At 45.0% G+C, this 18255-nt stretch overlaps 1 protein-coding gene across 1 annotated transcript in view; it reads right to left on the reverse strand.

The window, feature by feature from the left end:
- Positions 1-476: 476 nt before the first annotated feature.
- LOC310791605 (asc-type amino acid transporter 1-like) overlaps positions 477-18255 on the reverse strand; it is a gene marked incomplete at both ends in the record, with an annotated part of 476832 nt that continues 459053 nt past the window's right edge. Inside the window, 8 exons of the mRNA XM_083653270.1 lie at positions 477-577; positions 1247-1424; positions 1942-2091; positions 2480-2576; positions 3090-3193; positions 3413-3536; positions 3674-3827; positions 4441-4566. Of these exons, the coding sequence (XP_083509396.1) occupies positions 477-577; positions 1247-1424; positions 1942-2091; positions 2480-2576; positions 3090-3193; positions 3413-3536; positions 3674-3827; positions 4441-4566 (1034 nt within the window). The remainder of the gene's footprint in view (positions 578-1246; positions 1425-1941; positions 2092-2479; positions 2577-3089; positions 3194-3412; positions 3537-3673; positions 3828-4440; positions 4567-18255) is intronic.

An 18255-nucleotide genomic window follows, 5' to 3' on the forward strand; every position in this document is an offset into this window, starting at 1 on the left:
GCAAAATGTATTACACACGCAAACTAACCACACAGGCCAATCCAACATAGCAAAATACAATGCTCCCACATTTCAATAAGGCACAATAGCGCAAGTATTTTGTTCGACTAAAAAAAAGTACCAATCTCGGAAATGAAAGCAGAATTTCAAAAGACGAAGGCTCCTTGAATGAGGAGAAGGGAGAAGTTCCACATGACAGAGTAGACTTGGGATTCTGCTGAGGGGGAAGGGGTGGACGGTACCAACAATCCAACAAATAAAGATCTGTCTTAGCTGGATGTCTGAACCTCCATATGACCATCCACTCCCTTTATACTGGGGGTCAACACAGACCCATTCAAATTGCATCTGGACAAGAACAAGGGTGAATCCATCTCTTCACCATTCAGGAACTGACCAAACGTAAAAGGGGAGAAAGTAATGAAAAGGTATGGAGTATTGGCAGGAAGGAGGGAGCTCTTGGTTGAGCACAGTGCTCAGTCTTCGGCTTTGGAGGCGGTGAGGCATTCGGTCTCTGAAGGGTCTTCCTGAGGAAACACCACGTAACACACCTTCTGGCCCATGTAGGTGACTCTCTCTGCAACACAACAGACAAGAACAGCACTTTTACTGGACAGAGAGGGGTAATACAGTTAAAGGAGAATTCAGTTTTTTTTTACAACCTGGACCTTATTTCCGGCTTTAAATATGATTTTTAAGTCAACCACTAAGCCAGGGGTGGCCAAATTTTTTGGTTGTGGACCGCATACAGAAAAATATAAGGAGTTGCGGGCCAAACAATATTTTTCAAACAATAGTTTTCGCGGAGAAAAAAATTGGACCAGAAAACCCTTGTGCCATCAAAAATTTAATTTCTACCTAAATAAATATATGGCACATAGTTTATTGCTCACCTATTACAATGGGTATTTCTGTATCTTTTCAAAGTTTCTTTTCCTGTGCCAACATGTTAAGTATAACCCCTTTTCAATGGTTTTAAATTGAAAAAACGAAATGGGGGGAATCAGTTTTTTTGTTTTAGTTTTTCTGTTTCTTTTTCTTAATTTTTTCCAATTTTTTCCCGTATTCGTTTTCTGTTTTAAACTTTAAAACAGAAAAACGGAAAAACGTTTTTTTGTGTGTGCTAAATTCATGGCCAGGTCAGTTTGGCCACCCCTGCACTAAGCTAAGTTAATCTCCGCACAAGAGAGAAAAATCACTCTTCTGATGAGCTAAAGCTACAGGCCCATGGTGCAGACCGACTCACCGACCACTCTGTAGACCCATTTGGGTTTTTTCTTCCATTGAACACCCAGGAAGTAGACGGGGACGCCGGTCAGCATGATGACCATTCCCAGACCGCAAACCACCGGCTCAGAGTACAGACTGAAGCCTAGCAGCACCGCCCAGAACAGCATGTAGCTGATGGGAATCAACATGTTTACCTGCGAAAAACAACAACAAAACACACATATCAACATGATCACCTGCAAACAACAACAAAACACACTTTTCAACACAATTTCTATTTTCTTCTTTGCAACTCCATCTGGGATGCACACACATTCTATCTCAATAGGATAAAACATGTCTGCACATTATTTCTGCTTGCGTGTATATATATAGAACTAGAAATACCACATTGTGGTTGTATGTCGCCGCCCACAACTCAGCAGTCTACATCCAGTCTGTCCAGACACAAGCACTTCCCCCTTACTCTGACCAAAACGTTAAAAAAAATTGCGGATTTAAAGAAAATATTTTTTCAATGTAGTTTTTTAAAGTTTTGGTCAGAGTGAAATGTTGTATGGTCTCTCCCGATTCTAAATATAGCTGAACCGTTTGGTTTGGCATTTTACAAAATGTCTATGGGAAAATAAATGGCAGATAAAAATCTCTGGTACAGTGCCGAAGCAGGAAGTAGGGGGGTCACTTTGCCTCTCTATTGGCAGGCTGTTGTACCTTGATGGGTCTCATGAGGTTGGGTTTCTTCCAGCGGAGGTAGAGGAGCCCGGCGATAGTCACCCCGTACGACAGGTAGTTGATGAAGGAAACATAGTTGATCAGGTTGTGTGTCTCTCCAATACACATGATCACTATGGTGGCACTGCACTGTGGGAGACAGAGGAAGGGTCAAAGGTCAAGCACATTTTAAACTGTTGGGCTGAAAACAGGCAGAACAGAACCACTAACAGGCAGAACAGAACCTTGACAAAAACAGAACTGTGGAGTGCACAGGAACGAGGAGACAGATCTCTGGATCTTGGTGTGTGGACTTGGTGTGCTCTGTCAACAACAGAGTTGACTCAAACTTGTCAAACTCGCCCAATAAGAAGTGCATAAACAATCTTATCAAGGTGAGTAAACACTATGTCGTATTGAAAAAGGTGTGCAAACGCCGTTTGCATGCGTTTAGCCTCCACTACAGCCCTGACTACACTGACCCAAGACCCTCCTCTCACTACTGTATAATTAGCTGACTTGGTGGTGCAGTACTCACACAGACCAGCAGGGCGGGGATAGGAGTGCAGTTCTTCAGGTGGATCATAGCCAGCAGGTAGGGCAGGTGACCCTCTCTGGCCCCTGAGAAACACAATCTGCAAATACACATAGTGTATATCAATATTAATATTATAATGGATATGGTGATATGAGTCTTTATCTTATCTTAGATATGTTCCTGTAATATGGTGATATGGCATAAGTGTTGTGTTTTAAAGGCTGCAGTCAGTAAAGTGATGTAATGTTCTGAACTTACCAGACTGTTCTAGCTGTTCTATTATTTGCCTTTATCCACTTAGTCATTATATCCACATTGTATATGCCTACAATATTGTCGCAAAATCAGTATTGAGGTATTTGGTTAAAAATATTGTGATATTTGATTTTGTCCATATCGCCCAGCCCATCATCATCATCATCATCATCATCATCATCATCATCATCATCATTCTGTGTGTGTCTGTGTGTGTGTGTGTGTGTGTGTGTGTGTGTGTGTGTGTGTGTGTGTGTGTGTGTGTGTGTGTGTGTATGTGCGTGTGTGTGTGTGTGTGTGTGTGTGTGTGTGTGTGTGTGTGTGTGTGTGTGTGTGTGTGTGTGTGTGTGTTGACCTGGAGGAGGTGAACAGGTATCCATTGATTCCTCCGAAGGTGGACAGAGCTACAGAGATGGGCATCACCCAGGAGAACATTCCCAGCAGCTTCTCACCAAAGGTCTGGAACAACACAACACAACACAACACAACACAACACAACACAACACAACACAACACAAGACAAGACAAGACAACAACAACACAACACAACACAACAACTGACATGAGTTTAGTGATGGATTGGTACATTGATTAATTGACTAAGGAGTGACTGACGTCTCTCACCCATATTGAATACATATATTGAGACATATATTGAATATGTGAAGATGTCCTCACCACTGCCACGGCGTTGGAGGCCAGGAGCTCCTCAGGGCTCATGGAGGAGAAGTAGGCGATGTTGGTCAGGGTGTAGACCAGGGTCACCAGAGGGATGGAGATGTAGATGGCACGAGGCAGGTTCCTAATACAAATAATACACATTTGGTACATGTTTTGTGTGTGTGTGTGTGTGTGTGTGTGTGTGTGTGTGTGTGTGTGTGTGTGTGTGTGTGTGTGTGCGTGCGTGCGTGCGTGCGTGCGTGCGTGTGTACTCCATACTTGCGTGGCTCCACCACCTCTTCGGTGACGTAGTTGAGGAAGTTCCAGCCACTGAAGGCGAAGGAGGCCTGGAGGAAGGCCAGAGCGATCTGTCCCACAGACGGCTCTCTGATGAACTCAAAGGCCACGCTGGGTACCAGGGCCTCATAGTGACCTGGGGGAGGGCGAGGGGGGGGTTGTGAAGAGTATCATGCTGAACCTACATTCGGGTTCCCATAAACTTTTGTTAACCACAGACCTTATTTATATGCATTGAAGTGAAATCCCCATTCTAAAAGCCCATAGACTTTTCCACTGAAGAACCAAATGGCGGCGATTTCTGTATAAAGCCTACAAAAATACGTCATCCCTGCAGTACTCAATTCCCCCTGCTGTCCGGTCATTGCTCCGCCCCCTCTGCTGATCTGGGTTGTAGACTAGCACATGCTTCCTCTGATACATGTGCAGTCGCCAGCTGCTTCTTTTCACCTGGCAGCGAGGAGTTTCACCGGTATCACATAGCATGTGGGAGGATCACACTATTCCCCTCGGTTCCCCTCCACCCGAACAGGCTCCCCGGCCAACCCGTATGGATGCCCGACCGAGCCGGAGGTATCATGGGGCCTCGAACCTGTGACCCACGTGTTGGTAGGCAGGGAATCTACTGCTGCACTACCCAGGCACACCAAAGCAGACGTTTTCTCTCACCAGAACCTGTGTGTGTGTGTGTGCGTACGTGCGTGTGTGTGTGTGTGTGTGTGTGTGTGTGTGTGTGTGTGTGTGTTTACCTCTACAGATCTGGACCAGTCCAACCATGTTGATGAGTCCCAGAGCAAGCAGCTTCCCGATGGTGAAGACGTCCTGGATCCTCGTCGCCCAACGCACACTGGAGCAGTTTACCCAGGTCAGGAACACTGCACACACACACACACACACACACACACACACACACACACACACACACACACACACACACATTTTAATATATTTATTTGTATCCAGTCTGAGTCTATGATACAGCAAAAAGTGCCTCCTTATTGCAGAAATAGAGCAGAATTGAACCAGTGCCTTCCTTGGCCTTTGGTTTGGGCAATCCTGCCCTCTGCAGGCCACTTACAACCAGGCTGTGGACGTGACCTAGGCCTCCAAATATAAATACAAGCATTACATTTGTTAACGAGCAGTATAAAAGCAGCCCTGAGCACTTGCTACCGTAAAACCTCCGCCTGTAAACAAAAGTACATCCGACTTCCTGAATAGTGACCTCTCGAGACTTTCCACTTGCATTGAAAGTCTGTCGGCAAGCTCTGTGAAAAGCTGAAGAACACAGCTCCTAAGTGGGCAGGGTCTTGAGTTTGAAGCATGCTGCGCTTCGCCCAATCAAAATGGAGTGGGCGTGACCGAGAGTCAAGCGGTGTGTGGAAGACCCGGATACTGCGTGAGGAAATTTGCATAAAAGGGAACTCTGTTCCAGCGGAGCCCCTTGAGTTTCCTGACTAGTTTTATTTATCCTATGTCTCTGTCTGTCCCTCTCTCTCTCCCTTACACACACACACACACACACACACACACACACACACACACACACACACACTTTCTCTCCATGCAGCCTGTGTGTGTGTGTGTGTGTGTGTGTGTGTGTGTGTGTGTGTGTGTGTGTGTGTGTGTGTGTGTGTGTGTGTGTGTGTGTGTGTGTGTGTGTGTGTGTGTGTGTGTGTGTGTGTGTGTGTTGCGGGCATGCAGGCGTGCAGGCGTTATCCACCATGTCATCCATTACTGGGTCAGGGCTCCCCTCCTACTACTACACAACTGTGAACAAACTGCTTCCGCTGCACGCATGCACACACACACACACACACACGCACACACACTAGTGGATTGTTGGCAGTAGGTTGGGTGGCACCGGGCACCTCGGGGGGGTTGCGTCCGTTTCCGCCAAGCCCCCACCCCCGCCTCTCCCCCCGGTGTTGACCCGGACAGGAAGGAAGTGGACGCGGCTCTGGCTGGGACAGAGCAGCAGGTAAATCTGGCTGCTGCTGTCAGAGCAGCCTATTGAAGGCTGCCTCAGCACCCGAATACTAAACCAATCACAGCTTTTAGCCTTTAGCATTCTGATCCCCACCAGCTGGGATGGATCACCAACGCCTTCCCCTGGTCCAGGATCAGCTCCCTGAAGCCACTGAGCCAGCAATAACTGCCCCCCCCCCCACACACACACACACACACACACAGACATACACACACACAGACACACACACACACACACACACACACACAGACATACACACACACACACACACACACACACACACACACACACACACACACACACCACACACACACATACATACACACACACACACACACACACACACACACACACACACACACACACAACATCATGAGCGAATGTCTCCCTGTCATTTTGTCATTTCTCGAGGCCACCGGTGCGGTGCTGACAGGAGGAGGGGCTCAGGGGGGTTGTTTCCTGGTTGAAAAGGGCGTGGCATTTCCTGGTTTGGTTTAGGCTAGTCTGACTGACAGGAAGCAGGCTGCGGGGATCAGCTCTGCCATTGGCTCCGGCTGGCGATCAGGGAGGCCCGCCCACCCTGAGACCGCCCACCTGGTTGCCTCAGGAAGCCTGGCTTCTGCAGCATCACTCTTCAAATAATAAATATAACGTTGATTCGCTGCTCTCCACCTAACTACATAACATAACGTACATAACATACATAACTACATAACATAACGTACATAACATAGGTCTGCATTGAAACATATCATGCAAGTGTAAGACAATAGTTTGCACCATTCACTGCTAGAAGTTTGCCGTTTGCATTCTATCGTCGAACTGAAAGCCACTCTCCCATTGGTTGCTACCAGTGTTACTTTCATTTGAAGGTAATAAGTTACTTTACAATATTACTGTCTGTGTAGAGTAACTCGTTACTTATTACACTACTTTTGCATTACTTTCACCAAAACAACAGCAGCAGCAGAATGACATTGCCACCACGGAACCACCACGGAAAATTATTTCAACCGCCTTGAAGTCAGTGTAAACAATCCAAAATTCAAAATTGTATCCTTTTCCTTTGTTGTCATCAAGAGTGGTTATTTGCATAAATCTACATATGTAGTGGTTATTTGCATGAAAACACACAGTTTGTTTAGGAAATTATTGTATCTTTATTTAAATAGATGCTTTGATTAAAAAACATTAACTCAATTTGTAACTTGAGTGACTTGACAAAGTAACTGGTATAATATTACAGAAATCCCTATAAGTAATAAGTTATATTACTGAGTTACTGCTAAAAGTAATATATTACATGTAATATATTACTTTTGTAATGAGTTACCCCCAACACTGGTTGCTACAACCTGTCACTCATTCAATTTCAAACCCCCTAGACCCGCCCTCAAACTACAGCTGTGGCTGTTAAAGGGCACAGAGTCATTTTATGCAGAGACTGGAGTGTGAGTTGCTCCTACAGCAGGAAATCAGGTCTGGCATTCCTCTGTGATGACAGGAATGTGCTCGTACATTTTCTCCACCGTGTGTTTGACACAGAGCTGAGAATAGAACACACATGTTTATGATGGGAATTCGGGAGAAACTGCAGCTTCAAAGTGTGCGGGGCTGTGTGGGATTAAAGACATACGTGCTCTGGTCTGATGATACATTTACACTTCAAACTTCAAAATGCTATCACAGAGCCAATAGGATGTGGCAATGAGTATATGATTTTGGGACTTGGCGGTGCGAAGTAATAAAAAAAAAAAAGTACTATGCCAAAAATGCTAAAATGTTACTATGCTATTTCCCCACAGTCACCAACTACCTTGTACAAGTCAGATTTGGCTCCAGTGTCTATGTACTGTAGACACTGGAAATTTGGTCTGAAATTGACCAATCAGCGCTAAGAGTAGGGCGGGCCTTTGCCAGCCAATCAGAGCAGTAGCTGGTCTGGTGACCTACCATGATCCCAATCTCTAAATGAGTTCTGTGCAGCATTCAATGAAACGGTCATGTGATTTTCAAGAGCATTTCATATAGCATGTCCAGTCTGACTGTGAACACTCCTAACAACATTTAATATTTTAATCACTGTTAATATGAACTACTACAGGAGTACAACAACAACAACAACAACAACCACCACCACCACCTTGTTTAATTTTGTCCACAAAAAGACATGTCTAGTGTGACGCTCATCTCAATCATCCAGGTATAGTAAGATCAAAACAAAAACTAGAAACTAATTTGTGACATCTATCAAAAGCATGAGGGGAAACAGCACATAAGGTGAGTGTTTATGTTAAGTTATTTATTTGATTTCTTAATGGTCAAGCCCAGTGGTTCCCAAACTGCACTACGCGTACCCCTATAGGCAGTGGTTCTCATCCTTTTTGAGCCCCCGAAAAAACTTTAGGTTGGGGTTCGTGACCCCCCTCCCACCACGACCCAACCCAACAACAGCATGCACAAATTCACACACTGATTTCACTCACTCACTGAAGTCGTTTTTTTTTAAATAGTTTATATAGCTTTATAATAATACATTTAATTATCAATGGAGATTTTTTTTTCCTTTTGCTTAGATCATCATGCACAAGCAGAAACCTGAAAGTCCACCTGAAAGCTTAAAACACTTATTTTACCATTCATTCACTATGAATGCTGCCATGTTGATTACAGTCATGTCTACGCACATCACAATAAACAAATCTGCAATAAAGTAAAATTCGGTCTGTCAAACTTCAGATTTACCTATGTTGTTTTCATCCTGTTTTACCTGTACTGTATGTGCGCTTCCTTATTTCTTCCAAACAATGGTGTTTTTTGTTGTTGCTGTTATTTTTTATTTTATGTTTCCTGTCTTTTGCTGTTGTTTTTAACTATTGCAAGTTTTTCTTTATAGGATGCCAATCAACACCAGGCAAAGGGACTGCCGACGAAAATTAGCCTTCTGGCTGAATCGGGTATATTTATATGACTATGTTGATTAATGTACACTGTCCCTTCACAAATAAAGTGAATTGAATTGAATTGAATGTCGGGGATGCAGCTCAGAAAACGCTCTGTTCATGTCATCTTATGGGAAGAATTGGATGACAGACAGAACCATTCATGTTCTTGTTGGAATGCCAACATCGAAACCTCTTCTTCTTCTTCTCCTTCCACCCATCCCACCAAATCCCTGATTGTGCATCCCAATAGGGAAAAAGACAATAAAAAAAGAAAGGCTAATATCTGATATATTCTAGCAAAATAAATGCATACATCGTTTTGGGTTATAAGCACGGGGATTTGAGTTTGCTGAGATACATTACTGAGTTCCAGGTGAAGTAGAACTGCTCTTTGGACCCTCTGGGTGTGTATTTCATTTGGATCAAGTTTGAAGTGGAGCATCAGATCACTCGTCCATAGTGAGGAGTTTGCTGGTTTGGAGGATGTCCAGTGCAACAAGATCCTACGGCCAAGCAGAGTCATGAAGGTCATCATGTGCTCATGCTTATTAATAATCTGTTGGTCAGTTGGTCAGTTGATGCAATGCCAAAGAGTGCTGAAGAGACATTAGGTTGTAAATGTAGGCCTCTGAGGAGGTCTTAAGCAGTAGGATTTTGCTGGTTGTGGCTTATAGAGCTCAACAGTCACATGACTTTCCATGACGTTTCTTGCCCTGGAAGAGAGTTCCCCATTCATTTTCTCCATAGACATTTCGGAAAATGCTTATGAGTTTTAAGGCTGGAACCAACAGATTGACTTTGAACTTTGACATTTGACCACCAAAATCCTTGCGTCCAATTTGACATTGGAGCCAAATTGGAAGAAATTCCGTCAAACCATTCCTGAGATATCATGTTAACAAACTTGGAAATGGCATTCGTGAGGTCACAGTGACCCTGAACTTTGACCTTTGACCTCCAAAATCGAATCGGTTCATCCTTGAGTCCAAGTCGACGTTTGAGGCAAATTCGATGAAATTCCGTCAAGGGGTTCCTCAGATATCGTGTTAACGAACATCAGACGGACGGACGGACGGACAAGCCAAATCTATAATACGTCAAGCCTGGCTATCGCCGGCGGAGGCATAACAAAGGCTCCATACTGCTCGTCTGGCGTAATCCAAGTCTCCAGAAGCCCCGAGATGCCAAGTTGACTTGAAAAGACATCGGTCCCTATCGTTGCATCGGCGCTGTTTCTAGGCCGAGCGGCTGGCGCAGCTCAAATCAGTGGGCGTGGACCAGAGCACTTGATATCGTCGTGCTGGTGCTAGACGCAGCCTCAACCATTACAACCACGCCTTTTAAGCGTAAAATTATGCACCCTCATGCTCATTGGATAACTGCAATAAACGAATCGCACGCTTGCCTTTTTAGCTCCAATTCCAGTGATCCCGCAAAACCAGACGAAAGCCAAACGCTCTGCCCCCCCCCCCTCCCTTCATCCAGCCTGTCTGTCTGCATTATAGGCTATTATTCCATATTATTATGCTTCTCAAACCAATCTAACTGCAGTTTCAATACTGCAAGCATGTAAATACGCAAGATCAAAGTGAAAATAATGTACTAAACGCATCAGCTAGAAAAATATAGCCTATTAGATTGGTGAAAGTTTGTCCAGAAAGATATCGTTTTCTCTCCCCTGCTGCAGGTAGAATGAGGCACATAAATATACCCTACATTATGTAAAGTCATTGCATAAATGTGTTTTTATTGTAAAACTAAATGTGGAGTAGGGCCAAGTTATTGGAGCGGACATCACAGTATAGCAGATGACAGTAGAAGCTTCCGAAGCGCGTTCCGCTGTCACTTACCTAAATCACGTTAAATCCACACAGGGTATATATAGGCTCAAGAGGACATATATGTTTCACATAGGGTGGTGTTTCATTTCGATGTTTTATTTGGTCCAATATTGAAATGTTCGACAATTGCAGGTTGTCTTACCATTACACATTATTTTAGATCTACCTTTTATATCTATTTCGGCTCATTTGCTTGCTATTTAGTAGCGAAATGGAGGACCCAATTGCATGCTGGGAGTGGACATTCACAGGCAGTAAACTTACAACTGCTATTTCCTATGGGAAGCTGGGTGCTGCTATGTGTTGTGTCTGTTTGAGCGAGGGAGTCAGAGAGAGAGAGAGAAGGGTGACTCAGAGGCAGAAGAGCACTGGCGCACTGAATAGGCCTGGTTTCAGAGAGAGACAGAGAAGGGTGACAGGGGAGAGGCACAAGTGCACTGGCGCACTGAATAGGCCTGGTTTTCAAAGGCGCAAAGCGCTAAATTTACGGCAGGTGCGAAGATAGCAGTACGCCGGTATTTAAGGCCTACACGCCCACTTTGACCCATTCTGGGACTGCGCCACGCCCATTCGGCCTAAAGCGCATTTGGCAGCGTAAAGCCATATTGATATCGTCCCAAAACAGGCGCAAGGCACGTTTTTTTGCGTTTAAGGCCCGTTTTAGCGCCGAAGGCTTGTGGGAGAATAGGGCCCACTAGTGTTTAGCTGAAAACTGCACTGTAGGAGAATTTAGAATTGAATTGAATATAACTGTATTGTCCACCAAGGTAGAAAATTGTCTTTAGCTCACCAAACACAAAAAATAACAACACAAGAGGCGAGAAGGTAATTAATGAGACAAAAAATATAAACAGGCATTGACAGGGTTAGATCACACATTAAAAACAGTTCATGTCTGTCGTTTAGGACAATTATTTTTTTCCTTATTACCATTTTTGGCTACATTTCTTTTACCTTTGAATGTAAAGTTTGCATGATCATGTATGGGTTTCAAAGAATTTCAAAAAGTCATAATTGTCAGTAATGGCGGTCCAGTCAGGAAGTCTATCTTCCGATCAGGAAGTCAAAAAAAAAAAAAAAAAAAAAGGATGGTGGCTCAGTGGTTAGTACTGTTGCCTCACAGCAAGAAGGTTCCGAGTTCGAACCCCGGTCCGTCCCAGGTCCTTTCTGTGTGGAGTTTGCATGTTCTCCCCATGTTTGTGTGGGTTTTCTCCGGGTGCTCCAGTTTCCTCCCACCATCAAAGACCTGTATGTTAGGGTTAATACTCCTGTCAGTGCTCCTGACCAAGACACTTGCAAAAGAACTGGAGTTGGTCCCCAGGTGCTGCACTGCGGTTGCCCACTGCTCCTAGTTCTAGGAAGGTTCCTAGTAGAGGATGGGTCAAATGCAGAGGATGAATTTCCCCATGGGGGATAAATAAAGGATAACTTAACTTAACTTAACTTCTGCATGCTTACAGTAGCTTGACGTCTCACACCATCCTGCCATCTCTCACACATGCCCTCTCATAACTCTTGCTGTCATTTCCCGGCTCGTCGATCGAGATATCAGCTGCTCACATCAGCTGGTCACATAGCACAGCGACACACCTCCATTGTTAGCCAATCATCTTGCTGCTTCTTAATATGTTTCTCACTCCACTTTAGTCCATTCATGCTGCCGTTATCACCCCCCCCCCCCCCCCCACACACACACACACACACACACACACACACACACACACACACACACACACACACACACACACATACACACACACACACACACACACACACACACACTGTTGGTAATGTAACTGGATGTGTTCTGGACTCTCATTGAGTACATTCATAGGGGAGGGAGATAGCGTGTGTGTTTGTGTGTGTGAGCTGAGCACATATCTAGACTGACTTACATTCAGAGCGCTAAACTAAAAACAGTTTAGTCGGCCTGGCAGGGGTCCAGAACAACCAGTTAATCCTGTCACCTGACTGGCTGTTCCACTCCCACCAGGAACATGTCTGTTTTTTTTTTTGTTTTTTTTTACAAAAATCACTTTATAGTAAATCGACTTCCAATGCTAATTCCCTTTGCTTAGGCCAGGGGTTCCCAAAGTGGGGTCCGCGGAACCCCGTCAAAGAGATTATTTGTATTTTTTATTTATTAATATTTTTTGGGGTGCTGTATCCACTAGCGATTTGACCGGGGCTAGTGAAGATGTGTATCATATGAGACTAGAAGACATTCATTGTAGCAACTATATCATGCTAGCAGCTAGCTTGTCGGGAAGGGGGCTACAGTAAATAACGCTCCATATTCAGGCTAAAATCTTGAGGGGGAAAAACCATGGACCTATTATAATATGGACTGGGCATCAGACTGGTTCAGTGAAGCCGCTGCATGTTAGATCGCCGCTCTGGCGGCTGAATCCAGTATTAGGTCACAAGGCCCGCCTCCCCATGTTAGTGGATGGGAAAATCAAAACCGAAATAATCACAGTATACGTCAGATAATTTTTTTCCAAAGGTGGTTTGTATCATTTTAGATAGTCATTATCATGCTAATGCCTGTGCAAGTGGTCATTTTTCTGATCAGTTTGTTTTTAAGTAGTTATTTGACATATAAAAAGGGATAAAAATGGATGATTGACAGCTGTGGCAGCCAGTCTCAAGCCGTCATTGGCTGGACAGGCTCTTCACAGTATAGATCTATCTCATAGACAAGACACGCGGCTTCATCGTTATGTAACGCTGCCTGGAGGTCGGGTGGCTCTGCTGGGTGTGTGGGGCCGGGAGATGGGCTCTTAGCCTGGGTAGTGCAGGCCTGGAGGTCGGGGTGGCTCATGGGTTGGCTGTGCTGGCTACCAGACATATCAATGGAGTGCAATAAAAATAACTTTGTTTTGAGAAAGATGCGCGAGGAATTAACGTTGGTTGGCGACTGAAGTAAGTTCAGAAAATGTGTTTTACGATGTGTGTTACTCCAGCTGTTATGGGTACACAATGGGTTTAACATGCAGGCTAGCAATGGCGTTAGCTGCTGTTTTTCATTATTTATCGGCTTAATATTACTATAACTTAACAACCGATAACGATAGCTGGAATAGCACAATAATACACATATTTTCAGAACTGACAGGAAATGTGTTTTATAACGTTAACTCCCGTCCCGGGTATAAGATGAGGCCTAGTAGTACACAAGCACCGTTAGCTCAAGCATCACATACAAACAGACGTTTTATTTTTTGTAGGCTATTAAAGCAACAAACGTTTTTATATGCATATCTGGGGGAAATGCTTTGACTGTGGGGATGTTCGTTCTTCACAAGCTCCTCTCTTAGTAACGATATACCAGGCAATAGACCAGGCAGCCTGGCTCACGTTAGGTTGGCCTGCCTACACACACTACCAGGCGGGTACAACAACGTAGCCTCACGGTTAGATTAAACCAACATTTGTGCCAAAAGAAATGTAATCATAAAGTTAATCAAAATGCCACGGAAACATTAGGCTAATCAACACAGAGCTGTTCATCCGAGAATTTCCCCCAGTGAGAGGCTGAGCCAAGCAGCCCTGGCTCCTCTTGCGGGCTGAGAGCAGCCCGGAGGTCTGACTTGTCTGGCTGATACAACTCTCCGACAACGGAAAACGTTACAGGCTGCAGTACCCACAACACTACCAGCAAACAACGTTGCGTAAAGCGTCAAGGTTAGAATTGTAAAACCAACATTTGCTCCAAAAGGAATTAAATCATAAAGTTAATCAAAATGCCACGAAAACATTAGGCTAGCTTAGTAACACAGCAATGAGGCAGACCAGTGAGGCTGAGGGTGAGTGAGTGTGGCCTGCCTCCACTTCCGGCCCGCGCTGAGAGCACTCAGCAGGCAGCCGCCTGGAGGTCTAAAATCTCCGACAACCAAAATCAGATTTTCGTACAGGCGTCATTTTGATAAACTGATCTCATAGTGGGAATCTTCCTGGTTACTTTTGGCGAGACAAAAAATATTACAACTTAAAGTGCAATATTTACAGAGCTAGACTGTATATAAATACACAACGCACTGTGCGCATTCTAGAAACAGCAGCTCTACATAAGAAAGTTCAGAGGGGCGTGGAGCTCTCAGAGGGTCTCAATCAAAGGCGCTACTGCGCAGACTCTGGTTCAGTGATCTGGCCGGATTTTGGCTTAAAAAAAACATACAGGGAGGAGATAGGGACACTCCCTCCATTCATATTATAACTCAATGGGAAAAACCGGCATGGCCATTTTCAAAGGGGTGACTTGACCTCTGACCTCAATATATCTGAATGAGAATGGCTTCTATGGGGACCCACGCGTCTCCCCTTCACAGACATGCCCACTTGATGCTAATCCCATGCAGTCATTTTAAAATGTCAGGCCTAATTACTATCAGATTGTGAGACTTGTTATGGTTTGTTGAAAGCTACAGCAGCAGAATCTGACTGTGTGGTTCAGTTCCTCCATATTGACCTGTTGTCTCAGGGTCCAAACACCAAACACTTGTTTTTCTGCTGGCTTATTATTCACTTTTCTGCCATGTTGGCACAAACTCCTGAGTTGGTTCATCACAGAGACGTTTGGCACAATGACAGATATTACGAGCTCCAGAAGTCTGACCTCAACTGGCCTGAACTAAAGCTGGGCAATAATATTATGTCAATAAAAAACTAAAAAAATCGAAAATCTAAAAAAAAAAACATTTAAAAACAGTCAATGAAGATGCCAAATTGCCAATGGGATCCTCCCTCACTGATTTGCAAGGTGTCCTGCCCACTTCCTGTTTCCATGGTGCTCAGTGACGAGGTGTCGCCATGGTAACCGCTGTCAAAACAATGCACAATGGCCAGGACACGCCCGCTCATTAGCGGTGGCTACAAAGGCTGGCACCATTATGTAGGCTGACACTGACAACTACACACAGACACGCGCGCACGCACACACACGCACACACACACGCACACACACACACACACACACACACGTAACATTATGCCTCTCTTGCATGTTACATTAATCATTTGAGCTTTAAATTGTTACTGTGTCCAATAGAAAAATATTGTCACGCATTTTATGAAGGTATTTGTGTTATTTGCATATTTATTCATATGCTGTTATTTTATATTTCCTGGCTACACAGTATCCATGGTAATGACGCAGCTATAAAGCCTCATCACAGGGGGAAGTTCCCCAGGTGTTTGACTGTTTCATGAAAAGCTGTAAATAGTGACCTAGCCTATCTGAGAGAGACACTAACTATTGTCTATTGACATCCAGACTGATTATCTACTGATCCATCTGTATCAGTAGTGTCTTTGTGTCATTTAGATTAGAAGTCTTTGATCCTGGTCAAGGTTAGACCGTTGGCCCTATAACTGATCAGTTAATGGTTACTGGGCTTGTTTACAGAAATCATCCATTAGTGTTGTAACTTTCCTTGAATTATTATCATCTTCTTTTATACCGAAGAGTTCAACTGAGACCAGGCTTCCTAAGTTCTCTCATCGTAAACACATGTCTCCTCGTTGGAGTCAACTGTCAGCTGTTAGTCCGACACATCATCAAAACACAACTAATCTCATACAGGTCTGTACGGTCACACCATATCACCTGCAGCAGGGACGCACCATGATGTCACCTGCAGCAGGGACGCACCATGATGTCACCTGCAGCAGGGATGCACCATGATGTCACCTGCAGCAGGGATGAACCATGATGTCACCTGCAGCAGGGATGAACCATGATGTCACCTGCAGCAGGAATGTACCATGATGTCACCTGCAGCAGGGACGTACCATGATATCACCTGCAGCAGGGATGTACCATGATGTCACCTGCAGCAGGGATGCACCATGATATCACCTGCAGCAGGGATGCACCATGATATAACCTGCAGCAGGGATGTACCATGATGTCACCTGCAGCAGGGACGTACCATGATATCACCTGCAGCAGGGACGAACCATGATATCACCTGCAGCAGGGATGTACCATGATGTCACCTGCAGCAGGGATGCACCATGATGTCACCTGCAGCAGGGACGTACCATGATATCACCTGCAGCAGGGATGTACCATGATATCACCTGCAGCAGAGATGCACCATGATGTCACCTGCAGCAGGGATGTACCATAATGTCACCTGCAGCAGGGATGCACCATGATATCACCTGCAGCAGGGATGTACCATGATATCACCTGCAGCAGGGATGTACCATGATGTCACCTGCAGCAGGGATGTACCATGATGTCACCTGCAGCAGGGACGCACCATGATGTCACCTGCAGCAGGGATGTACCATGATGTCACCTGCAGCAGGGATGTACCATGATGTCACCTGCAGCAGGGATGTACCATGATGTCACCTGCAGCAGGGATGTACCATGATGTCACCTGCAGCAGGGATGTACCATGATGTCACCTGCAGCAGGGACGCACCATGATGTCACCTGCAGCAGGGATGTACCATGATATCACCTGCAGCAAGGATGCATCATGATGTCACCTGCAGCAGGGATGTACCATGATGTCACCTGCAGCAGGGATGTACCATGATGTCACCTGCAGCAGGGATGTACCATGATGTCACCTGCAGCAGGGATGTACCATGATGTCACCTGCAGCAGGGATGTACCATGATGTCACCTGCAGCAGGGATGTACCATGATGTCACCTGCAGCAGGGACGCACCATGATGTCACCTGCAGCAGGGATGTACCATGATGTCACCTGCAGCAGGGATGTACCATGATGTCACCTGCAGCAGGGACGTACCATGATATCACCTGCAGCAGGGATGTACCATGATGTCACCTGCAGCAGGGATGTACCATGATGTCACCTGCAGCAAGGATGAACCATGATGTCACCTGCAGCAGGGACGTACCATGATATCACCTGCAGCAGGGATGCACCATGATATCACCTGCAGCAGGGATGCACCATGATGTCACCTGCAGCAGGGATGTACCATGATATCACCTGCAGCAGGGATGCACCATGATGTCACCTGCAGCAGGGATGCACCATGATGTCACCTGCAGCAGGGATGCACCATGATGTCACCTGCAGCAGGGATGTACCATGATGTCACCTGCAGCAGGGATGCACCATGTCACCTGCAGCAGGGATGCACCATGATATCACCTGCAGCAGGGATGCACCATGATATCACCTGCAGCAGGGATGTACCACGATGTCACCTGCAGCAGGGATGCACCATGATATCACCTGCAGCAGGGATGTACCATGATATCACCTGCAGCCAGGATGTACCATGATATCACCTGCAGCAGGGATGTACCATGATGTCACCTGCAGCAGGGATGGTCACCTGCAGCAGGAGTTAATGTGTAATATCAAACACTACAGAGACATACAGGAGTTAATGTGTAATATCAAACACTACAGAGACACACAGGAGTTAATGTGTAATATCAAACACCACAGAGACATACAGGAGTTAATGTGTAATATCAAACACTACAGAGACATATAGGAGTTAATGTGTAATATCAAACACCACAGAGTCACACAGGAGTTAATGTGTAATATCAAACACTACAGAGACACACAGGAGTTAATGTGTAATATCAAACACTACAGAGACATACAGGAGTTAATGTGTAATATCAAACACCACAGAGACACACAGGAGTTAATGTGTAATATCAAACACTACAGAGACATACAGGAGTTAATGTGTAATATCAAACACCACAGAGACACACAGGAGTTAATGTGTAATATCAAACACCACAGAGACACACAGGAGTTAATGTGTAATATC

This window comes from Poromitra crassiceps (genome assembly GCF_964638095.1).
Source record: "Poromitra crassiceps genome assembly, chromosome: 16".
Taxonomy (NCBI): Eukaryota; Metazoa; Chordata; class Actinopteri; order Beryciformes; family Melamphaidae; genus Poromitra; species Poromitra crassiceps.